This window comes from Panicum hallii, chromosome 4 (genome assembly GCF_002211085.1).
Source record: "Panicum hallii strain FIL2 chromosome 4, PHallii_v3.1, whole genome shotgun sequence".
NCBI classification, from domain to species: Eukaryota; Viridiplantae; Streptophyta; class Magnoliopsida; order Poales; family Poaceae; genus Panicum; species Panicum hallii.
Genome location: NC_038045.1, coordinates 6,961,830 through 6,986,972, shown reverse-complemented (window position 1 = coordinate 6,986,972; position 25,143 = coordinate 6,961,830). Strand labels below are relative to the sequence as shown.

At 43.5% G+C, this 25,143-nt stretch overlaps 3 protein-coding genes and 2 long non-coding RNA genes across 7 annotated transcripts; 2 read left to right on the top strand and 3 right to left on the bottom strand.

The window, feature by feature from the left end:
• Positions 1-956: 956 nt before the first annotated feature.
• LOC112889007 lies at positions 957-8,069 on the bottom strand. The gene is made up of 3 exons (XR_003227984.1): positions 7,834-8,069; positions 6,055-6,217; positions 957-1,268 (listed from the first exon to the last, which is right to left on the bottom strand). It is a non-coding gene; the product is annotated as an uncharacterized LOC112889007 (long non-coding RNA).
• LOC112889002 (receptor kinase-like protein Xa21) lies at positions 1,823-7,191 on the top strand. Of its 3 annotated transcripts, XM_025955461.1 has the most exons (5): positions 3,111-3,227; positions 5,194-5,277; positions 5,401-5,837; positions 5,936-6,381; positions 6,991-7,191. In XM_025955461.1, exons 2-4 carry the CDS (start codon positions 5,201-5,203, stop codon positions 6,286-6,288), a joined length of 867 nt encoding a protein of 288 aa, XP_025811246.1. In that variant the 5' UTR covers positions 3,111-3,227; positions 5,194-5,200; the 3' UTR covers positions 6,289-6,381; positions 6,991-7,191. The 3 variants fall into 3 exon arrangements, with proteins under 3 accessions (XP_025811243.1, XP_025811244.1, XP_025811246.1); XM_025955458.1 differs by having other exon boundaries at positions 1,823-5,837; XM_025955459.1 differs by lacking the exon at positions 6,991-7,191 and having other exon boundaries at positions 1,823-5,837; positions 5,936-6,562.
• A 764-nt stretch (positions 8,070-8,833) lies between the features above and the next one.
• Positions 8,834-9,927, bottom strand: LOC112888401. Its single transcript, XR_003227811.1, has 3 exons — positions 9,817-9,927; positions 9,297-9,344; positions 8,834-8,998 (listed from the first exon to the last, which is right to left on the bottom strand). It is a non-coding gene; the product is annotated as an uncharacterized LOC112888401 (long non-coding RNA).
• Positions 9,928-14,830: 4,903 nt separating this feature from the next.
• Positions 14,831-18,145, top strand: LOC112889814 (probable LRR receptor-like serine/threonine-protein kinase At3g47570). Its single transcript, XM_025956584.1, has 2 exons — positions 14,831-17,609; positions 17,753-18,145. Exons 1-2 carry the CDS (start codon positions 14,843-14,845, stop codon positions 18,118-18,120), a joined length of 3,135 nt encoding a protein of 1,044 aa, XP_025812369.1. The 5' UTR covers positions 14,831-14,842; the 3' UTR covers positions 18,121-18,145.
• Positions 18,146-20,351: 2,206 nt separating this feature from the next.
• Positions 20,352-24,013, bottom strand: LOC112889445 (protein RMD5 homolog). The gene is made up of 2 exons (XM_025956090.1): positions 23,779-24,013; positions 20,352-21,898 (listed from the first exon to the last, which is right to left on the bottom strand). Exon 2 carries the CDS (start codon positions 21,858-21,860, stop codon positions 20,688-20,690), a length of 1,173 nt encoding a protein of 390 aa, XP_025811875.1. The 5' UTR covers positions 21,861-21,898; positions 23,779-24,013; the 3' UTR covers positions 20,352-20,687.
• Between the last annotated feature and the right edge of the window lie 1,130 nt (positions 24,014-25,143).

Genomic DNA, 25,143 nt, shown 5'->3' with positions numbered 1-25,143 from the left:
AGCAAAACTGCACTTGCACAGCCGAGTCGGCACATCATGTCATGGAGCTAACCGTAAGGCACGAAGCATCACAACCTGCCAACGAACTCAATAGCAAGCAAGGCACCTTCCTCACAAATTGGTAGTTCATATTTTAAAAGAAAACTACAACTACTTCAAAACAATTCAAACAGTTGCAAATAAAAATTGTTGAGCAGGTAGCATACGTTTTTATTGACTGAATTTGAAGCTAAATCCGTACACACAAGAATGCAGGTGCAGGTGTGTGGTTTCACCATGTATGCTAAAACATAATGGTGCTCTATTTTCCAACTTAGGCCCTGTTTGTTTCCTTACTAGATTATATAATCTAGCTTATAATTGTAGGATTATATAATCTAGCTTATAATCTGAAATGGGCATCTCCTCCATAGCTTATAGGATTATCATAATCTAGAACATGGATTATATAATTTAGATTAATCTAAGATGTTTGTTAACCATTGGGAATTATTTAAGCTAGATTATATAATATATGGGTAAACAAACAAACAGGAAACAGGGCCTTAGAAAGATAATCCAACCGTGGGTGTTGATACCGGCAATTTCCGCACCAGACTAGTAAAGGTGTAAAGTTCCAGTTGCGGGATTTTAATCCAACCGCACCTTACCTGAGGCCTTATCATCCCTAGCTGAACTACAGAGTAATCTGTGGGCTGACATCTCCAGCCGGCTGAAGCCGGAATACATTTTTCTTGAATGAAACAAACGATCTGTTTGGAAGGATTTTTATCGGCTTCGGCTTCACCTGTTTTGCGCAAACCAAGATAGCATAGCTTGAAATTATTTTGTAAGTTGAGGTAAAAACAAACTAGAAGCCGCCAGGTGAAACTATTTTTTTTTTATTTCACCAGTTTTGACTTCACCGGTAAAACCACTTTAGGAGATCCCTCCCAAACAACTCAAACGTCATGGTATCTTCTATCATGGAGAAAAAAACGAAGACAAGTGGTAAACAAGTGTGCTTACATTTAAGAGTGGCAAAAAACATTGCACACGTGACACGATCATTATATTGACGCGTAAACAAGATCACCACACATACAGGCAAAGGACAAAATGTTTTTAATAATAAGCAAGAAAATGCTTAGAAAAGAAGTGCTTCGCTGCGCATAGACGATCCAATAATTGCTTCTCCATGGCCACATTTGTGTATGATCTCCGAGTCAGAATTTAATTATGAATCGGGTGTTTATTCCCACGAGGTTCGCGACCACCTGTAACAAATCCTACAGCACAAGGAGGAATAGCTAATCAGTATGTTTAAAAATAAAAGCGCGTAAAAAACGTACTTGCTTCATCTACTTTAATGAAAAAGCAGGTGCCCAAAAAAAAATAGAAGTGTTTCATAGAGAACGAAATTTGTGTATCAAGGAACCGTATTCCCGGTATGAGGTGCGAAATTTGTACGATACTCTCTCCGTTCTGAAATATAAGATATTTTACTTTATCCTAAGTCAAAGTAATCTAAATTTGACCAAATTTATAGAGAAGAATATTAACATCTAACATAAATAAGTAAATTATAAAAATATATTTCAAAATGGATCTAATTATTCTTATTTGATATTCAAAATATAATTTTTTTCTATAAATTTGGTCAGACTTAGAACAGTTTGACTTAGGACAAACCAAAATACCTTACATTTCAGAACGAAGGGAGTATTCATGTGTTCAAACAGCGAAATGTTGGTCATATGACTTAAGCTTGACTTAGCCTTGGGGAAATGAAAACTAAGAGCATTCCACACTTTAGCACTAACCGTGTTCCAGCCTTACCTCTTTGAGTATGTCGAAGATGGCCATTTGGTGGAGTGGCCGGAGGTACATTGTCTGATGTGCCCGGGGGATTGTTGGCCGGAGAGGCCGGTGGATTTGCAGAGCTGCAACAAAGTCCCATCGGGTACGAGCCTACAGCAGAGCACTAGCTAGTAGAGTGGTGACTGACGGTGTGTCCCAAAGCAAGCTGTTCGTAAAGGGTATTTATGGATGATACCAGACTCAGAGGTGTCACCCAAGCGACTACCTGCCCCGGCTACTCCATGTGTTCACATCATGAGATGGTTTCCTGGGAGAAGAGTTGGGCCCTGTTTGGTTCCTACTACTACATGTGTTTCGAGTGCCACGGTCCCGGCAGGGTTAATGCCACCCTAGCACGCCCTGGGTTTAAGGTTTGAAAATATTAAGTGGGTGTCTACATGCACCGACAGGGAGAGATTCCTTTCACTTTCAAGGCTGTCGTATGAACTAACCATGTGATGTGCTAAGTGTAACCTTTGTTCCATTTTCACAGGAACCTTGCGCGTAATCCGCGCAACCCTCAACAACTCGATTGCAAGGCACCTTCCTGGCAACTTACAGCTCCATATTTTACAGGCCAGCTTCAAAAAGTACATCCAGATAATTCAGACAGTATTAGCAAATCTGGTGAGCAGGTATCCAATGTTTTAAGTGACCGGACAAAAATCCAGTGCAGGTCCTAATCAGATGGTATCACAACCTTTCAAGGAATTTATGGCGAGGCACCTTCCTGACAGCTCCTTGCTCCATTTTACTACTAGTTTGCTTAAACAATTGCTTCCAAACAATTCGGACAGTAGTAGAAAACTCAGGTGAGCACCAAAAGCATCCGATGCATCTTCCTAACCCCCTACCAGCTACCATATCCTGGGGACACCAAAAACACGTGTGCCATTCTAAGTTAGGTGTGGCACCATATATAATGCTTTCCCTTGAAAACGAAACGGACAGCTTAGGTCGAGTTGTAAGCAAGAGTAATGGCCTCCCGGGTCTCCTCCCTCTAGGTCTTGTTTGGCTTCTCTCCATCTTCACCAACATTTGCAGCCAGCCAATAGCCATCTCCAATGAAACTGAAAGCGATCGACAAGCTCTCCTTTGCATCAAGACCCAGCTCTCTGAAGCTCCGGTTTTCACTGCATGGAGCAATGCATCATTGGAGTTGTGCAACTGGCGTGGGGTTACTTGCAGTGCACGGTCGCCTCATCGCGTCATTGAGCTAAACATGGCATCACAAGGCATTAGGGGCGACATACCAACTTGCATTGCCAAGCTTAGCTCCCTTAGAAAGCTCCAACTATCAAACAATAGCTTACATGGTGTCATACCATCTGAGCTCGGACTCCTCAGCAAACTCAGCATCCTGAACCTCAGCATGAATTCCTTGGAAGGTAATATCCCAGCTGAACTCATTTCATGTTCCCAACTTCAAATACTAGATTTGTCAAGCAATTCCCTCAGCGGTGAGATCCCACCTAGCCTAAGTCAATGCACTCATCTTCAAGAGATTAACCTTAGCAGCAACAAGCTCCAAGGTAGAATCCCATTTGCTTTTGGGAATCTTCCTTGGTTGCAAATCTTAGTTCTTGCTGGAAACAGGCTTAGTGGCACCATACCGCCATCTTTGGGCAGCAGCCTTTCTCTCACACATGTAGATCTAGGAAGCAATCCTCTCATGGGGGGTATCCCAGAGTCTTTAGCGAAGAGTCCATCTCTCCAAATACTTAGGCTCATAAGCAATAATCTTGCTGGAGAAATCCCAAAGGCACTCTTCAACAGCTCATCGCTTATTGTTATATGCCTCCAAAAGAACAACTTACTTGGTTCACTACCACCTTTTATTGCTCCCTCTCCGCCGTTAAAACATCTTAATTTAGGGGACAATCATCTCTCAGGAACAATACCTCCCTCAATAGGGAACCTTTCCTCCCTAATTACCCTTTATCTGAACCAGAATAAATTAGTTGGTAGCATCCCACAGAGCATAGGTAATGTTCCCACACTGGAGAAAGTGAATCTGAATATAAACAGCTTGTCTGGGACAGTTCCACCATCTCTCTTCAACATGTCATCCCTAAAATATCTTGGCATGGCAAACAACTCACTAATTGGAAAATTGCCTTCTGATATTGGCTACACACTACCAAACATTCAGGACTTAATCCTCCCAGGAAACAAATTTGAAGGACCACTCCCAACCTCTCTTCTCCACGCATACAACCTTCGATGGCTTTACCTAGCTAATAACTCGCTAACTGGGTTCATTCCGTTCTTTGGGTCACTGCCAAATTTGGAGGAACTTGATCTTTCATACAACATGCTAGAAGCAGACGACTGGGGTTTTCTCTCTTCACTCTCAAACTGCTCCAGATTAACTACACTGTTGTTGGAGGGGATGAATCTCCATGGGAATTTGCCAAGATCCATTGGAAAACTTTCGATTAGCATGAAGGAGTTGTGGCTAAGAAACAACAAGATATCTGGGCCTATACCACCAGAGATTGGCAATCTGAAGAACCTCAATACAGTGTTCATGGATTATAATCTTTTCACTGGAAATATACCATCAACAATTGCAAATTTGCACAGCTTGGTTTATTTAGCCTTGGCTCAAAACAATCTGACTGGCCAAATCCCTGACACTATTGGTAACCTTGTTCAGCTGAATGATCTAAAATTGGACGGGAACAACTTGAGTGGAGGGATACCTGCAACTCTTGGACAATGCACTCAACTCAAAATACTCAACCTTGCTCACAACTCTTTGGAAGGGAGTATACCAAGTAAAATCTTCAAAATTTCTTCACTTTCTGAAGAATTAGACCTCTCGCATAATTACTTGTCTGGGGCAATACCAGAGGAAGTTGGAAATCTGATTAACCTGAATAAACTGAGCATCTCAAACAACAGGTTATCTGGCACCATCCCATCCGCTCTTGGCCAATGCATGCTTCTAGAGCATCTTGAGATGCAGAGTAACTATTTTGAAGGAAGCATTCCACAATCCTTTGCAAAATTGGTGGGCATCATTGAAATGGATATATCTCAAAACAACTTGTCTGGAGAAATCCCAGAGTTCTTCGCATCCTACCATTCTCTACATCATATTAATTTATCCTTCAATAACTTTGATGGAGCAGTTCCAAGGGGTGGAATTTTTGACATTGCTGGTGCAGTGTCCATTGCTGGAAATGATCATTTGTGTACAAATATTCCAATACAACGCATGCCTCTTTGCTCAACATTCATTGACAGGAAAGTGAAACATAAGTTCTTGGTTCTGGCACTAAAGATAACAATACCAATTGCTGCTGTTGTTATTACTACTTATTCCTATCTGGCAACAATTCATTGCAGGAAGAGAATGCAAGCAAAGCCACAAACATTGCATGAGCACATGAAGAAGATAACATATAAAGACATTGTGAAGGCAACAGATAGGTTCTCTTCTGCTAACTTAATTGGGTCGGGGTCATTTGGAATGGTTTATAAGGGCAATTTAAATAATCAGGAAAATGAAGTTGCCATCAAGATTTTTAACCTTGACATATATGGGGCCCACAGGAGCTTTGTTGCAGAGTGTGAAGCCCTAAGAAATATCCGTCATCGAAATCTAGTAAAAATCCTTACTGTATGCTCTTCGGTGGATTATAGTGGGGCAGATTTCAAGGCTCTGGTGTTTCAGTACATGCCGAATGGGAGCCTAGAAATGTGGCTACATCCAAAGGACCATGCCCATGGTGAAAGAAAGATTCTGAATTTGAGTCAAAGAATTAATATAGCCTTGGATGTAGCATCTGTTATGGATTATCTTCATAATCAATGTGCATCTCCGCTAATACACTGTGACCTGAAGCCAAGCAATATTCTGTTGGACCTTGACATGGCTGCATATGTCAGCGACTTTGGTCTAGCAAGGTTTCTATGCATAAGAGATGCTGGTCAAGATTGTTCAGAAAGTTTGGCTTGCCTAAAAGGATCCATCGGATACATCCCACCAGGTGAGATAAGGTTGTTCATAAAATGCTGCTTCTGATTCGTCTTTGTACAACTGTAAAGTTTGTATTTAATTTTATAATGTTTGTTTATGTAAATGCAGAGTATGGCATGAGAGAAGTGATATCAACCAAGGGCGATGTCTATAGTTTTGGAGTGCTCCTATTAGAAATGATAACTGGGAGTAGCCCCATTGATCAAAAGTTCACTGATGGTACAAACCTGCATAGCTTCGTGGATAGAGCATTTCCAAAGAAGACTCATGAGATCATTGATCCAGTGATGCTACAAGACGAAGTCGATGTAACGGAAACCATGAAGAGCTGTATCATTCCATTGGTAAGAATAGGACTCTCTTGCTCCATGACATCACCTAGAGAGCGACCTGGAATGGGACAAGTTTGCACTGAAATCCTCAAGATCAAGCAGACGTTATCAAACTCACATGCTGAATGAAACAGAATGGTGAGACTGCTGGTAGTTGTGGAAGCTACAGCATATGTATCACTATACAAAATGGTACTTCATGCTAGGCTTCTGACCTTTTTTGCATTCTGCAACGTTCAAAAAAGCGCGCTTAAGCGCACGCCTAAGCGCGATTAAGCGCGACGCGGGAGGGTGGCGCTGCGCTTCGGCCGTAGGCGGCCTGTTCCGCGCAAGGCGCGCGTAGGCGACGCGGACGCACGCGGAAGCGCGACTGGGCGGCGCGGAAGCGCGGCTGGGAGGTGAAAAAGCGGCAGGCGGGAGTTTTTCAGCGAGCCGCGCGGGAGCTGGCGGGAGTTTTTGGCGCCAAGCTTGGTATTAGACGGGCTCCTCGCTCCCCCTGTGCGCAACCGCCCCCTCCCCCCCCCCACCCCCCCGCCGCCCCCTGCCCCCCCCCCCCCGGCGCCGCCGCCCCTGCTCCCCCCCGCGCGCCGCCGCCCCCGCCCCTGCTCCCCCTGCGCGCCGCCGCCCCTCCTGCTGGCCTGCTCCCCCCCCCCCCCCCCCCCCCCGCGCGCCGCCGCCCCTCCTGCTGGCCTGCTCCCCCCGCGCGCCAATGCATATGTAATATGCAGTTATGAACTATATATATATATATATTATACTAACGCTTAAGCACGATTACTCTTTTTGCCAAGCCTAACGCCCGCCTAGCGCCTAGCGCTTTTTTTACCCTTGGCATTCTGTATGGTTTCATATTTGCCTTAGTTTGCAGAAATACAGCAGTTAGTTATGGTGACAACTGGCTTCTGCATAAATCGTTAATGTTCTAACCACTAAGTGATGTTTTGCTGCTAACCTTTTGCATTCGCCAAATTCGCCTTAATTTGCTTACCCCTATTTTGGCACCTGCAGCTAATGTCATCTTGGTTTTTTTTCATACACGAGGATTTGAATCAGCTCAAGTGACACAAATTGAGCAAAATTGGATTCAAATTTCAAATCATGTTTCTAGAAACCAATTTTGGGTCAGGACTAATCTGCAATCGCCTAGACCAACCTAGAATGCGCACAGGAAACATCAGACTAACCCACACAGAACACCGGAAGAGCGTCTTGAAGTGGGACAAGTTTGCGCTGAGATCCTCAAAATCAAGCACAGTCTTCAAACATGTACTGCAGTACAATGAATAAAACAAATTGGCCTCAATTTGCAGAAAGGCAGCAGAGAGTTACAGTGACTGCCTACTGCATAGAAGCATTAACGTACTAAGTGATGCTCTGCTCCTACCATCCATTTTTTCATTCCGTATTCTTCAAGTCGCTTTAATTTGCTGAAAGTGTAACCTTATTTTGGCGATTGCGGTCTTGCCGGTTCTTCGGGTCGAGAATTTGTATCAGATCCAATCGGGCAACTAGAGTACAACCGGGTTCAAACCATGTTTCTACAAGCCGATTTCGGGTCAGGATTGGGCACCAGCCCCGAATCCGCACACGAAACGCGTACGGAAGTTCGCCCTCATCCGCATGGAGGAACAACCCCAACGTATAATAACCAACCAAACCAATGCGCTCACGTACCTGGTAGTCGCGGAACCCTAGCTGCTCCCGAGCCGCATCCTCCCGTGCGCCGCCCGCAGCGCGTCGCTTAGACAACAGCACGGCCTGGTCAATGCGCGCGTCCCTCCGCGAGCAGGGAGCGGCCGCCCCGCCATCCTAGCCCGCCATCTCTCGAGCTGTTTCTGTTTCTGTGCCGGGAAGTTCGTACTGTGGCTGCAGAGTGCAGACTCGCTCCGCCCACCCCGATCACGATCGGACGGCGCCGGCGGCCATCCAAGCGCCAAAAGAGTCCGAATTTCGCCATCATTTGTTTTGACATCAAGTTTGGTTTTTTAGTCGAATTTCGTCATTAGTTAGCATATATAATAATTTAGAAAAAATCTAAATTACTCTCCACAAGTATGACTAAAATCTGTATAGTTGTTTATTTCTCCATTCAATATTGTTTCTTTTGTCAAATTTTGCCAATAGTTGACATATAAATATAAATGATTACCTAACTATCAAAAGATTCAAAACCTTGACATTTAGTTTGTTGTCATCAAATTTCACCACTGCCCAACTGTCAAAAGATTCGGAACCTTGCAGTTGCAAATCACCTGTTCTGCTGGTTCGTATCGGCCGGCTTTCGCCATATTGGCAGACAAGTCGGTCACTTCTACAACTTTTTGCCCCAATAGAACGAGTGATGAACAAATATTGGCAGGCCAGTTCTTTCCCGTTTATCTGTTACTCCATCCGTTCCAAATTATAATTCGTTTTGCCATTTCTAGGCGCATAATCATTCCATACAGATCTAGAAAATCCATATTGGGTCCAAATATGGAAGAAATCAGTTCGATCAGAAATCAACACATCTAGAAAAGCGGGAGCAGATTTCAGAATTTCATACTTCGCAGACGGGCACATGAATACAGTTACAAATGTGCAGCCAAAGCTATCATCAGCTCATACGTATCGTTTTAGAAAAAGGATTCCACCCGTTTATTGTAAGTTCATTGCACATTCGAGTATCTGTGGCCAGGAGCAGAACCTGATCAGCAGATCAGCTCGGAGAGTAATAATAATTGAGGTGTATAATAATGGTCGCTTCTTGGAAGCTTAAACGAGCAGGTAGCCCTGCTGGTGGCGCTTAGGACATGCTACTGTTGAGGAGGATTGACTGGAGGATGGGGTTGCTCACATGCTACAAAAGGGGAAAATGTGCCTCCGCAGCTTAGTATATAAATTTATACTTCTGACCATTAGTCTAAGAAACTACAGAACAATAAGAATAATGTAACTGGCCCAGAGTCCAGAACATTTGTTTCACACTGAAGGTTTGATCCATTTAAAACTGAAGGTTTAAAACTGAAGGTGTATAATAATGTTTGTCATCAAACTGAAGGTTTGATCCATTTAAAACTCAAATCGTTGAAATAGAAGTCAAGAACCATTTATTATCATTTCTGTTACTCAATGGTAAAATAGGTAGAAATACTTACCGGGTCCGGGTGTAGGATCAGAACGGTCGAGCCATGAGCCCCTGCAAGCTGCAATATTCGACTAGCTCAGCTACTTTATGATCAACGTATGCAAGGATACAGTCAAATTTTATACAAAGTTGCTGAAGAATGATGTTGTTAAACTTGATCTTTCTATGTATCGAAGTGAAACTCTGAGTTGAGGATTGATTGCTTTTATTAATGTTGTCGATCACTTAGACTGTTTAATAGAGGTGAATGAGTAGTTGACGCATCTTGAGGCTTTTTATGTTTAGTTTGAATACCACTGTGTTCAACCATAAATATAAAGGAACATAAAAACCACACAAGCAAGAAACTCAGAGAAAAATAGAAGACTCTCCAGTAATGTCATGGTTTCAAGAAAAAGTGGAACTGTTATAAATTTCTATCAGCGTGAAACTAGATTTAACAAATGCAAATAGCTTGAGAAAATATCATGCAGACAACACATAAATAGTGCCTGGAATGGGAATACTGCTTGAGGACATAGAGTACATACCCAGGAGGGTGCGGCGGGCTGCAAGAAAGTGGCTGCTTAGCATAAGCAAGGTCACTATTACCCACAAGTACAATAAGACAGAGCGAGCGGCTGTCATGGTGAAATGCAGCAAACCAACGCAGGTCTGATTGCCAGCATGAAACTCTTTAACTATTTATGGGTGTCACCAGGCAAGGCATAGCGCATCATGAGGTTTTTCAGATTGGGCCCATGGACGACCTAGCGGATTTTCTTGACTAACTGTGCTATTCTACACATGTACCCCGATGTTGAATTGGGAAAGGTGTATTCAACAATGGAATTGGTTTGCCGCAGTTTGGTTTTCAACATAGCAACACTACAAATAGGATAAGAATTATTACCAAAGGATGTCTTGACAAATCTAACGTTGTAAGCTCAATATGATTTGATTTCAATATTTCAACAAGAATATGAAAAAAAACAAGATGGTATTTTAAACTTAGGAACACATTCTACACTTAACATTTTATAAACAAAAATCCAAAACATGTCACTCCGTGTATTTTTTTCCCTCCTCGTCACAGGACCAAGCAACAAGCTCTCTGCTAACACAACTCTTGTATTCAATGAGATGTCACCTCAAGATGTATTTGCTGATTGCAACATATTTGAATTCCAAATTGTAAGTCTGTTATTGATCATATTGAGTGAAAGCAAAGTCCACGGAGACTTACAAAGTCAAATCAAAAGATCAAACTTTGGGGAGAGAGAGAGAGAGAGAGAGAGAGAGAGATAGCCGACATGCCACTCACTAGGTTTCTCCATGTTTCTTCAACCTTCAACATCGTGAGAGCTAGGGTAGGGAATAATGTTGATAGATGTAGAAAAATATAAGCACAAAATTATTTTATTTGAGTACTTTGGAAAAAATGAGAAGTTTGCACTTTACAGTGTGAATAGAAAAACAAGGTGGTTGCAAAATTGCAAACAAAAACGCATGCAGATTGGTTTCCTTAGAAAGAGTAGGATGCACAAAAATATTTTTATATAGCATATATCACTTTTTTCTAATTTGAATAGCAATAACCTTAAGCTTGACTCATCCTAGTCCCTGCCAAAGCCCACAGGCATGCATCACCTTCAACGAGTTTTACAGAATTTTAACTGAAGTCTTGTACTCAAACTAACCTAAATGAACAAATCGATTGCATGGCCTGACTTTCTTTCGGCTGAGTAGTACATATCTGACCAGAGGCTTCGGACTGGTTGCTGTGACTTGACACCCAAGTGAACCATCTCCACCATGAATCAGTTCTCCCTAGCTCCATCCACAATGTAGATCCATGACTTGATTTTTTGTTGCTATTCAATGTGACCAACCCTTGAATTCTCCCTTCTTGACCGCAAGCTACACTATCTAACCCGAGTCTTATCTTGTCGAAATCACATCGCTTTATCCATATTTTTCAACATTCAGAAGCGTGAGTAGATGTGAAATTGCTAACCCAAAGTCCCACGGCCTTCTGTACAGTGATGTGTGGTCGGTCCCAGATTTCCTGTGCTTTTCCGCAGCCGGAGTAGATGTGTACATCCGATCCGTCTCAAGTATGCCAGGGCAATGCGGACATCATGAGTCCTCAAGGGGCTTAATATTCCTATGGTAAAGGTGAGCACTCCCATGGTGTAAGAGCCAGGCAAAGAACTTGATCTTGGTAGCCGGACTTCCCAAACCCTAGCAACGTCCGAGATCACGGCAGGAGCTTGGAGCGCAAGGTAGGCACCGCGCGTAGTGAACGGCTACGGCTTGGCGGTTGCATGCCAGTATGCATGCGAACGCCCGGTCTGTCGTGAAGGGTGACATGAGAGAGGCAGTCAGAGATTACCGAGAGATCAGCATCCGCAGCGCGCGTAAGCCGGGGTCGCAGGTGTTGACGCAGACCATTTCTTATCACACACTTGACTGTGATCGGGACGTGAGTGCTGTGTGAGTAGAGAGCCGGGAAGCTTTCGGCCAAAGAGTTGTTCAGCAGCCAGCTGTCATGCCAGAAGGAAACGTGATCACCGTCAACAATTTTGTACCATTGTCAACGAACGACCACCCTGTAAACTGATTTTATGAATGGAATGCACAAAAAAATATATGTAGCAGTTATAAGTTTTTTCTGATTCGAATATGCAATAAGTTTAAAGTAAACTCGTCTCACCCTAATCCCATTCCCTAGACGTCCCCGCTAGAGATGGCAACGGGCACGCGCCCGCTGGGTATTGCTTGTCCATACCCGTACCCGTCAGGATAAAGTACACCCGCTAAGAAACCCATATCCGTTGCCGGGTACAGATTATATTCCAAACCCGTACCCGCATCGGTGGTGGGTACCCGCGGGCTGCCCGTGCCCGATAATATGTTAAGTACTCAACCACTCAGATGTATCAGCCAATAGACACATACATAAAACTGAGGCAATAATACATGATAAACATCAACCATAAGAGTTACTGTCTACCATCCCTAGCATGACACCACTAGTTCACTACATTAGACATTAAAATTCCAAAATAAAGTTATTGGGCCATAATAAAATGAGTATATGATCTGCATTCTTTATATTATGTCGGGTTTAAAAAACCCGTGGGTTTGCGGGTTCGGGTGCTACGATCCCATACCCGTGCCGCGTACCCGCTGGGTACAGATTATCACCCATTAAAAAACCCACGGTTATAGATATTAGCCCGTACCCGTACCCTAATAGAGTAAAAACCCGCCGGGTTTCGGGTATCGGGTACCCATTGCCATCTCTAGTCCCCGCCAAAGTCATGCAGTTTTCCACCTTCACAGTGTTCAAAGTGAAGTGCCCTACTGCAAGTCTTTTATTCAACAGTATAACAAAACTAATTCATTGCACTGCATGGCTTGACTTGATCTTTTTAACCGAGCACGACGTATCTGACCTGATGATTTGGACTGGTTGCAGAAGACTTGACTCCCAGACCAGCTCACCATGAATCAGCTCTCCCTCCGTCCACAACACGGAAACATGACTGAGTTTCATGAATATTGAATTTTGGACTAGAAAATCTTGCTGGTCACAATTTCAGAGTTTACTTCAAATGTGAACAACCCTTGCAATTAAGTGTTACCTTCAGAAGGGTGAGGGTTATAGTGTCGATAGATGTGGAACTAACAAGCATTTATTTGAGTATTTTGGAAAAGCAAGGAGTTGGCACTTTGCAGCATAAATAGCAAAAAAGCTTTTTGCACTGTACATGAAAGCCCCCTAATAGGTAACGGGTATTGGTAACAGATATAGAGGCGGTTACCAGATATGGGTTACAAATGACCCATCAAAGGTAAGGGCAAAAGTATTTTGCATTGGACGAGCAGACATGCGAAGAACTTGTGTTTTCCTTCTACATATACTTTCCAAACAGAGCTTCCATTGAAAGAACTATATGAGCCAGCAAATTGGACCTGATGATTACCAGAATGTTGTTGTCCTTCCATCATCCATCATACATCAGTTGTCCAGTGCCATGCAATTATGTAGGGATCACCCATGAAGGTTGTTTGCTGCACAAGATTCCACAACTGCACAAAATCTGCCATCTCAGCTATGGTGCTCATTCTCCACAAGACCACAATCCATGAGTCCATCTTTGATTTTCTATCTCCTCTCTTACTTTCCTTCCTTCAAGCGAGTTTGTAAAGGTCGTCTGGAAAGAGATCCATTGGTGCTCTACCATCTAACCATGATGATTGGCAGAATGCTGTTGTCCTTCCATCACCAATTGTGACAATGGTGTTCGCTCTGAAAAGTTTCCGATCTACTGAAGTAGCAGGTGGGTCAAACATGCGACGTCACACGTTTGGGGTGTCAAAAATCCAAATTTCCCTGTGCCAACCCAGGGGCGCTCTGCCTCGGTCCATTCAAACCACATCCATCTTAAGTGAAGTGCCCTAGTCGCACTGTCAGCAGTCCCCTGTCCCTGCCAAAGGCATGCATTTTCCACCTTCACGGAGTTCTAAGATTAAAACTGATCGGTTGCAGTATGTGGCTTGACTTAACCGTTCAACTGAGTACCACATATTTGATCTTATGCTTTGGACTGGTCAACAGACTTGATGACTTCCAAGCAAACCAGCTCACCGTGAATCAGCATTCCCTCCATCCACAAAATTGAGCCATAACCGAGTCTCGTATATATATTAATTAATTAATTAATTAGTTAATTAATTCTGGATTGACAAATATTGGTCACGATTTCAGAATTTACTTTTCGATGTGACCAATCCTTGCAATCTCCCTCCTCTCGACTACAAGCTGTATGACTCATATAGCTCAACAAGGTTGAGTAATGCTACCTTGTTGAGCTCCCACTCGATTTATCCATATTTTTTCAGTGCTCAGCAGCGTGAGAACTAGGATAAGCAATATTATTAGCAGGTATGACGCTAAACCAAACATTACAGGCACGAAATCATGTGAGCTTACATTAATTTATTTTCAAATAAAGTTACCAATTGAGAGCACAGCAGAAAGAAAAAAGATCCAAATTGCTAAGTTTCTCCCCATATGAGACTACATCTTTTTTAATTAGTTCCAATTTATTTGACTCTCAGAACCTACAATATTATCTTGATTACCTCAACATTTTTATTTGGTGCTTTATTTTATCAGGTATTTACGCATTATACTTATCAAGAATATAAAAAGGCAAATAAATGGACATCTAGAAGGGCTTGTGAAAGAAATTAAAATCTTTGTTAAATCTGCTCTTGGTCTCTGCAGAGACCCTGCACGGTTGTAGTGAAAAATCTATAACTCCCAAGAAAAGAACATGTGGGATTTATTCTTTTATCCTACACAGAATTTTTAATCGGTGGTCCTGATTATAGCGACCGTCTCTATCTCTCGCAAACCAGTTTTCAAACCTAACAATGGATCCATATGTGTTGTTCAAACCTTCCTCGAAACATCTTATATTTGCGTTATGCATGTATAAATAGGACTCCATTCAGCACTTACCTAGGCACAAAAAACAAGTTAGAATCGAGTCATAAAGCAATATGCATCATCCTTCCCGACGAACTCTGTTTCTTCTTTCCTATCTCCTAGCTTTGACATCATCTTATCGCTCTACAGGTGCGATTTCCATTAGAGAAGCTGCAACCTTGCCCTCCACTCCACTGTCAGCCAAAGCAAAAGCTGATCGCCAAGCTCTCCTTTGTTTTAAGTCCCAGCTCTCTGACCCCGCTGGATCTTTACACTCTTGGGGCAGCAATGAATCACTCCATTTCTGCAACTGGCGTGGCGTCACCTGCAGCAACACACGGGTGTCTCGTGTCATTGCATTGGATTTGGAGAACTCCCAGCTCTCTGGTACAATATCTCCGTGCATCACAAACCTCACCTTTCTTCGTGTGATAAACTTGCAGAATAATAAACTCCATGGGCAAATTCCCTCAGAGCTCAGGCAGCTACAGAGACTCCAGTACCTCAACCTCAGCACCAACTTTCTCGGTGGCAGTATCCCCGGCTCATTAGGTAGTATCCCATTCCTTGAGTATCTTGATATAAGGAAGAATGACCTCACAGGTCAAATTCCAGTATCCTTAGGCAATAGCTCTTCATTGAAATCACTTAACCTTAGGCAAAACAATCTCAGTGGGGAGATTCCACCATTTATTTCCATGGGCTCATCACTAGTCCGCATAGATCTCTGGCAAAACAGCCTTAGTGGGAACATACCATCCTCACTGAGCAACCTTTCTTCCCTAGCATATCTCTACCTTGCTGATAATAACCTGGTTGGGGGCATCCCGGAGAGTTTGGGTCATAAACAAAGCCTACGAGGATTAGCCCTTGCAGCAAACAAGCTCACTGGCACAGTGCCACCATCTATTTACAATATTTCATCACTAACATTTCTTTACATTGGCAATAACTTACTCCATGGACGGTTGCCACATGGCATCGGAGGCTTCCTTCCAAACATTCAATCATTGATCTTTGAAGATAACTATTTTGAAGGGCTAATACCAGCTTCACTTGCTAATGCCACAAGTCTAACAGTTCTTGATCTTGCCATCAACTCATTTTCGGGCTCAATACCATCTTTAGGGTCCTTGAAAAATCTTCTATATTTAGATTTCAGCTATAACCACCTGGAGTCTAATGATTGGAACTTCTTATCTTCTTTGGGTAATTGCGTTCAACTGACAGAACTATGCCTACAGTCTAATAGCTTGGGAGGAAGCTTGCCAAGTTCAGTTGGAAATCTTTCCACCACAGTTTACACTTTGTGGCTAAGCATGAACAAGATATCTGGAACCATACCTCTTGAGATAGGAAACCTCAAGATACTGAATAATCTTATGATGCATGACAATATTATCTCAGGAAGCATACCCTCTGCTATTGGAACTCTTCACCACTTGACCATCCTAAGCTTGTCCGGAAACAATCTGTCTGGCTTGATTCCAGATTCTTTTGGCAATCTTGTGCAGTTGAATGAACTTTATTTACAACAGAACAACCTGAATGGGACTATACCTGGGAGCTTAGGTAAATGTCAGAATTTGCAAAAGCTAAACCTTTCTCACAACTCGCTGAGTGGGAGCATACCAACTGAGCTCCTACAGATTTCCTCACTCTCTAAAGGTTTGGACATATCATATAACAACCTAACTGGATCTATACCACAAGAAGTAGGAGCACTCATTAATCTTGGCCTTCTTAACATATCCAATAATCAGTTGTCCAGCCAAATACCATCGACACTTGGCCAATGTATTGTGCTGGAGACCCTACAGATGGAGGGAAACTTTCTTGAAGGGAGTATTCCACTTTCTCTGATGAATTTAAAAGGCATCAAAGAGGTGGATCTTTCTCGAAATAATCTGTCAGGAGAAATCCCAGATATATTTACACCCCTCGCTTCCTTGGAGTATCTCAACCTATCATTCAATGATTTCACTGGTGCAATACCAACAACTGGTGTCTTTGAAAATGCTAGCAAGGTGTCGGTTGAGGGAAACAAGAGATTATGCACAAGGACCCCCATGCTAGGACTGCCCATTTGCACTGAAGAACACAGAACAAAGCACAAGTCCTTAACAAAACAGATAGCCATCCCAGTTGCTGTCATGGGAACAATATTACTATCATGCTTTAGCATTGTCCTTCTGAAAAAAGGTTCAAAAACAACAAATCGTTGCTCCAATGAGAGGGTGAACGTGTCATATGAAGACATTATCAAAGCAACAGATAGGTTGTCTTATGACAACATAATCGGTTCAGGTTCATTTGGAACCGTGTACAAGGGCACATTAGAGGACACCAAGAATCCAGTTGCAATCAAGGTCTTCAACTTAAACTTATATGGATCATCTATGAGCTTCATTGCAGAGTGTGAATCCCTTAGAAACATTCGGCATCGGAATCTTGTTAAAGTCATCACTTCATGTTCCACTATAGATTCTAATGGCGATGAATTCAAAGCTCTCATATTCAAATACATGCCCAACGGAAGTTTAGATATGTGGCTACACCAAAGATCAGACATGCATAGCCATAAGAGGTTTTTGACCCTGCATCAGCGTATAAGCATAGCTACAGATGTAGCATTTGCTCTTGATTACCTTCATAACCAATTTGGCCATCCATTAATTCATTGTGACCTGAAACCACAGAATATTCTTTTGGACGAGCACATGAGTGCATGTGTCAGTGACTTTGGGCTTGCGAGATTCCTGTGCACAGACCATAGGTTTGGGGGTGACAATTCTTCAAGCTTGGCTGGACTCAAAGGTTCCATTGGATATATTGCACCAGGTGAGGCAAAATTCCTCTTTTGCAATTTTCACTTATGATAGAAGTGAATCACGGAGTCCTCATAGTGTCACAGCTTAAACCAAATGTAATTTGATACAATTTTCTCTAATAGTTCTCAACTCCGGTTATCTAATTGAATGCAGAGTATGGACAGGGAGGACAAGTTTCAACCCAAGGCGATGTCTATAGCTACGGAGTGCTGTTACTAGAAATACTCACTGGAAAGCGACCTACCGATGAAACATTCCAGGATGGCCTGAGCCTTCACAACTTTGTGAAGTCGGCCTTCCCAGATAAAATCGGCATGATACTGGACCCCATTATAGTGCAAGAGATAATGGCAGGTGCAAATCAAACAATCCTGGCCATGCAGAGTTGCATCATCCCCCTAATCAAGCTAGGACTATCGTGCTCCATGGAGTCACCGAAAGACCGACTGCCTGCAGAACACATTTCTTCTGAAGTTCACGCAATCAAAATTGCATTCTCAAACATAAACGGTAGAGGGTGAAAAGGAAGTGTTCTGTATAAATGGCTCAAGCACTGTTTGCTTTACATTCTAATAAGTTTCACCCTTTGTTTATATCAGAAGAATCCAAGTTCTGTGCATAAGAATTATGGTTGTTTACAATTTGGTCAGGTGATCAGCACCTTGTAATCTACTCCTATTGTTTAAAAAAAATCAGGATACATTGAACTTCAGGCAGCTGATCAGCACCTTGTATTCCACTCCTATTGCAAAAAAAATCAGAATACATTGAACTTCAGGCAGCTGATCAGCACCTTGTATTCTACTTATTCTACTCCTATAGTCAACATTTTCAGAATACGTTGAACTTCAGGCAGTGGACTGGGTCAAAGTACCAGGGCAGGTGAGTCTTGCACAGCGTTCCAAACTATAGCGATCAATCTGGGATATCGAAATCTTATCAGATGGTTCGAAGAAGCCCTAAGTCCTAATGCAGACTGTGCAAGTCCTCTAATGCAGAGGATCCATTTCCGATTGCAACACTTTTGAAGTCCTTAACCTGAGCGAGATCTGAACAGCCTACTCAGATCCAGACTGGCCTTACTCAGATTAGCATCCAGACAATAGCGCAGGGCTTCAGTGAACATGCGTAGCTATATTACAGAGGGACCGAGAGAGCACAGACCTGCCGCGCGTCGCTTGCACAACAGCACGGCCGGGTCGATGCGCGCGTCCTTCCGCGAGCAGAGCGAAGCCGCTATCCGTAGCTCGCCATCTCTCGAGCCGTTCTGTGATGCAGCGGCATCGTATCACACCAGCGCGCCGCCGCCGGCCGCTGAAATTCGTTTGGAGAAAGGCGCGGCCGGGACTCGGGAGGAAGGAGAGAGGGGGGCAGCAATGGCGACGCGAACCTGTCACGGGATCGGACGGTTCTTCGTGTTCGGCGGACGCTTGGGCGTGAGAGCGTTTGATCCGTGCTGAACTGCTGTCCGCCATCCAAGCTGCAAGAGCGCCTGAATCTCCATCATTTGAAATTCGCTTTTGTTTTTCTTAGTCCAATTTCGACATTATCTGGCATTCAGCGTTGTTTATTTTGCTGAATTTCGTCGTTAGTCAACATATAAATGCCCCCCCCCCCACCCCCACCCCCACCACACCGCACACACAAAAGAGCTCTCTAAAGATTTCAAACCCCGGCAAATTTTATTATTAGTTTGAGAAAAAATTCCCTATTTAACACTGGTAAAATTGAGAATCACTTATTTGACATTTAAAATTTTTAAATTTCCTATTTGACACTAAATTGAACTTTCGTTCCCTATTTAACAATTTCGTCCATCATGTCATTTAACTCACGTGAGCAGTAATTTGTGGACTTTACACCTCTTTTCTAAGCTAAAACAACTATTAAGTCACTTCCAAAATTCATGAAACTTTTTGTAAGGATATAACAAATGGAGATGAATCCATTTTGCATAAAAACACATGTGTAGCATTTAAAATCTTGAAATTAAAATCACCAAAATAGTCTACTTTTGAAGCTTATCTAAATTTTTAGGACACATCATTATTTTTCAAAAATTATGAAAATATACCTAATAATCCTATCATGGCATGAAATAAATTTTAAAATTACCTTCAATCATATGTTACTTAGAGAATCTTGAAGTTATCTCAAAATTTATTTTTTGAAACAACTTTAGAATTTCTTTTTCTTAAATAAGTTCAAATTTTCTTGGCAATTTATCATGTAAAGTAATTTTAAAAATTCTTTCATCCAAATGTAGGAATATTATGTATTTTTGCATAATTTTTGGAAAGTATTTTTTGTGCACTAAAAATTTAGATAATCTTCAAAAGTTTCCTACTTTGATGAATTTTTATTTTAAGATTTTTAATGCTATATATGTATTTTTGTGCAAAATGGATTCATCTCCATTCATTATATCCCTACAAAAAGTTTCATGAATTTTGAAGGTGATTTAATAATCATTTTAACCTAGAAAAGAGAGGGGAGAGCCCACATGTTACTCATCACGTTAACTACTGATCAATGTCAAATAGAGAAGTTAAAATTTTCAATATCAAATAAGTAATTCTCAATTTTATCAGTATTAAATAGGTAATTTTCTCTTAGTTTGACCGTTCAACTATCAAAATACCCAAAACCGTGCAATTGCAAATCATCTGCTGCGGCTGGTTTATGTCTGCAAGCTTTCGCCAATTGGCAGACATCTCTCGACACTTTTTTCCGACAGAACGAGTGGATGAACAAACATGGGCAAGCCAATTCTTTCCCATATCAATTTTGGTCACCCCAAATTTTGGTCACCCCATGGTTCAACAACTTACATTGTTGTAGCACCACGACATACTCCCAGACCATCCACTTCACTTGCCCGCTAACATTATTAAATCCCTTGAACCACCAGATGACTTTGAACATACTGGAACTTGCGACTGTACAGATTAACATCCAGACGACACTACATGTTTAACCGAACACACATGTATATTACAGAGTACAGATAAGTTATTAGACCGTTGTAACAGGGAACAGGAGGGAAAGCATGTATCAACAGGTCTGCGCAGCCAGAAAAGACAGACGTCTAGAAATGCAGCTGCTTGCAATGTGACGCGACGGCCTCCGAGGGGCAGTAGGGGCACTTGAAAGGCCTGGAGCTGCTCTTTGACAGCTTCATGATGGATTGCTTCGAGACGACATGCCCACAAGGCATTCGCATCGGGGGGTTCTCCTCAGTAGATTGCTCCCTCAGCACCGGGCACACAAAAACAGAGTGGTACTGGAACTCTGGCCCAATGTCTATGGGGACTGGGAGCTGCTTCATCACTTGCCACTCCTGCTTCTTTGCAGCCATGACTTGCATCAGCTTTAGTAGAGTTGGTAGTCCCTGGAAACCAGCTGATACTGCGACACTCAGTGGGCTCTCCCTAGACTGACCCAGAAGGCTGCAGAATTGATGGGTAAGCTCCTCAGCTAGCTTATCCCAATGCGCTGATGACATTAACTCAGAATACGGGGATTGATCCAGCCGACCAACCCAGAGAATGCAAGCCATTAGCTTCTGGAATTCTTCCTTGTGCACAGATGCAAACGGAACCAAGTGAGTCCGGGCATATTGAATAGCCTCTTCCCTGGCCCCATCCCTGCTTCCTTTAGATAGTATCTCAACAAACTGAAGCTGATAAAGCTTGAACTCGAGCATAGATCCATTCTGCAGCAGCTGGTCATGGTTATTGGCAGCCCAACTGAGGGCAGGCTCAAGGTTTCTCGCTTTCATTGCTTCAAGGATACCATACATCTCCTGAAATGGTAACTTCAAGGATGCTCCACCTGATTCCCCACACTCACGGAGGAACATGTCACCAAGATCAAATAGGCCTTGGCGGTAGAAATGATTTGCTATGATGTTGTTTACCGTATGAACCTCAAAATCCACATTTCGGTATGCCTTCGATATATCTGGATTAAAAGACTTCTCAAGGAGCTTGAGATATTTGCTCAGGGCAACATTAAGCTCCTTTTGGCTGCCTTCAAGTTGGTTTAGTGGTGCCATTTCATTCAACTTAGCTTTCAGTTCTGCAAGGATGGTTGTATGGTCAACATTCCCAGTAGAATCTGTATTCATCATCTGCAGCTTGACAATTGCCTGCTCAACTTCATTCACTAAATGATCAACAGCTTCCAGTGCTTTAGCAGAAGATAACGCACGTTTCTCAGCAACTCGGTCAAATCCTTCTCTTAGGCTGTCAATCTCCATTGTAGCGCATCCAACTTGGCACAGCTTTTCAAACTAGCCTGCACATGTGACCCACAAGTCATATGACCAATTAATTCATTAAGAAAATAACTAGCACGAAAAACATTATGCACCACATGAAGTCAAACTGCTAGCTGATCACTAACGAACAATTACAGCATAGATTCAACCACTGATAATTACAGATAATACTTGAAAAAGATTAAATATACATGGAAGACAGCCCAAAGCCTGACTGAACTTGAGTCTGTCTATACATGTCAGCAGACTGGACATAGGCATATAGATGTATGTATCCGCAATTAAACAGTAGTTTTCAAATCACATTAACCCAAGAACTAAAATGTCTTCATGAAAAAGAGTAAAGAGTTACTAGACAGATAATAAAGCAATAAAGATCAATTGCGTTAAGGTTGGCAAGGCAAGGCATAGTAACCCAACCCCTTCTATGTGACGACACACACATCCTATGAAACAGCAAAGCAGAAGCAGAAGCAGGGGAGAGGAAGGAAAAAGGAAAATGAAAAGGGAAAGAGAAAAGGCTTGCTGGGGACAAAAATGCTTTGCTGTATTGTTATAAAAGGAGCAAAGGGAAGAGAACCCCAACAGTAGATATGCTCTAGGCTTTCCTTGATGCATTGTCGTCTCCCCAATGCGATGCAGCATCACCACTGCCACCACTCTCTCCTGCCACACAACAGCAGCCCACCACATATTCTCCCTGTTGCCCCCCTGTGACAGGCTGCCGGCCCCTCAGATCAACCATAGCAGCCACCCCATTCCAGGCCACCGCCCCTACGGCTGACTGGAGCAAGTGTTGTGCATCCCACTGGCGCCAGTGAGGATGGCTGCGTTTGGCTGGCCTTCCTTGATTTCCTACCATTCTTCCTTTCTTCGGTGCAATACTTTAATAACAGTTATAAATACCAACTGATTCTAAGATGGCCAAATGGACAGGTTGTAACTTGTAACAGAAATAAATTCCAGAATAATCCATGATTAGCAGTATCAGCACTCAGATAGCAATACACAGTAACATGAAACTAGATTGGCTTTACAATACAAGGTCCCCACCATGCAAAACCTTCCAAAACAGAATCATTACCGATTGAAATTCGAAAGCCCTAGTAATTCACTGGTCACGACTTAAACTTTCCCATAAGAGCAATACTTCAAGCTTAACATAGAGCCATGCAAAACCAAAAGGCTGACATCAATGTAGCAAGCGGAAGAACGTTACATCTCGCGTCCCGTGAGACGCCACATGTCATGGGCATGGGATGATGGACAGTCCTCGTATATAAGCATTGGTATGCTCCAGTAAACCCTAAACATGATCGCAATACCTCTGTGCACATGTCAAGGATGCACTCGGTCCATGAAACATCACGCATGTGGGTTTGTGAGCTGCCTTACTAAAAACACAATGCACAGCTTCACCCAACAAAGTGCAAGGTTTATCCCCTCGTTGATCCACACCCCCAAGTGCAAGCTCAGAGGCGGTGCCGCTCCCCAAACATCCCAACATCAAGGACTCGACTAGGTCCCCTTCTTCAGCTATCCATACCCAACCCCCAAACAAAGCATGCAAGGAAGCACAGACAGGCGGTCTGGTAGCCAGGCCGCAGATTAGCACTCCACGCGCCGTCCAACCCAAAACCGCAGAAGCTGCATCGCGCCTGCAAGGGCACTGCCCGACGCTTGCCGGCGGGGCGACAGCGAGCAGCCTCCCTGCCCCTCGCGGACCGAACCCTAGGGGGGCACGCAGGCCGCAGCTACCAGCACGAGGCGATCTGACGCTGGCAGACGACGGTCTCCTACCCTACCTACGCACCCGCGCGTTCGGCCTCCGGATCGAGCAGCCCACGCCTGGATTCGCGAATCGGGTAGGGAAAAAGGAGCGGCGGACCGGACGTACCGAATCGGATGAGCGAGCAGGAGCGGCGCGGATCTCCGATCGTGCTGCGGTGGGCGGCGGCGTAAGAGGAGAGGAGGCTGCGCCCCGCCTCGGCTCAGCGGCGGACGGGGGCGGCGGCGGAAGCGTGCCGAGGAGGCGTGGGCGAGGAGCCGAGGAGGTAGTTGGGTGAGGAGCCGTCTCGCAGCGGCGAGGCGGAGCGAGGGGGCCCTGGCCTGAGGGGTTGGGGTTATTGATTGGGAAATTTTTTGTGTTCGGATGGGGTGAGTTCTCAGGTTCAGCGAACAGGAGCCCAGGGTACCTGCACGGAAGCGCCGTGACGCGTGCGCCCCCTCCCTGTTGCGAGCGAGGCCCAGAGACCTCTCGTCTTCTCGGGCCAAACTCTTCTTAGTCGAGGCCCGGATGATTGTTTAAATGGGCTAACTTGCATTTTGCCGCTAATGCTCAACCCCAAGCCACAAAGGAGGAGAAAGAGACATATGAAGCACCACATAGATAAAACCATTGACATTTTAAGCAAGTGCTCCCTCCGTCCTATATTATAAATTATTTTATCTTTTCTAAGCACATAAACTTTGTTACGTGTCTAGATATATTCTATGTCTGAATAAAGATCTGAACAGCGATCTATAATTTGAAGTGAAGGGAGTATTTCTTAAGACAATGAAGCAAAACTTGTGGCTAGACCAAAGCATTTTTGCACAGGTTGCCCATGGCCCGGAATACGAAAACATCGTGACGAATTGGCTTGTAAGCTTTGAGAACATGGAGCCGAATTGGCCAGCATTTTGGTGCCCGAAAACAATCGAGCCCAACCTAAGCCCGGCCCAAAATAATAAAATGAATTTTACGTGTAAAAAGAAACGGTTTTTCTATACATCTATCAGGTGATTTTCTTCTTTCGTTTCACCCAGATTTCTACGGTTGCGATTCCTCTTCCAGATTCGTGCAGCTATTTTTGTTGACGGGCCAGTCTGTTGTTATTTTTGTTGGCCCTTTTGATTTGTTGGCCTGTCAGTTCGCTGGAAGCTTGGATCATGCTACTCTGTTATCTACTTCCTGCGGGGCGCCACGCGTCCGGGGCTTCATTGTTGGGCCTCCGAGTCCTATCCCACTTATGGGCCGATGCGGGCCGCGTCCCTATCCGGCAGGCTAGGCTGCCCTGCAGCCGCCGCCGGCTAATTCCTGCTTAGGCTGTGAGCACTTTTCTTTAGGGTACTCGTGGTATTTAACCCTGTCAATCTCATTAATTATTTTCAATTAATTTTAAGTTTTTCAGTATTTTGCAGGGCATTCATATGATATTAGTGCTATTTTCAATTACTTTTTGTCATTCAATGGTTTGATTCCTTCGTAGGCATAATATAT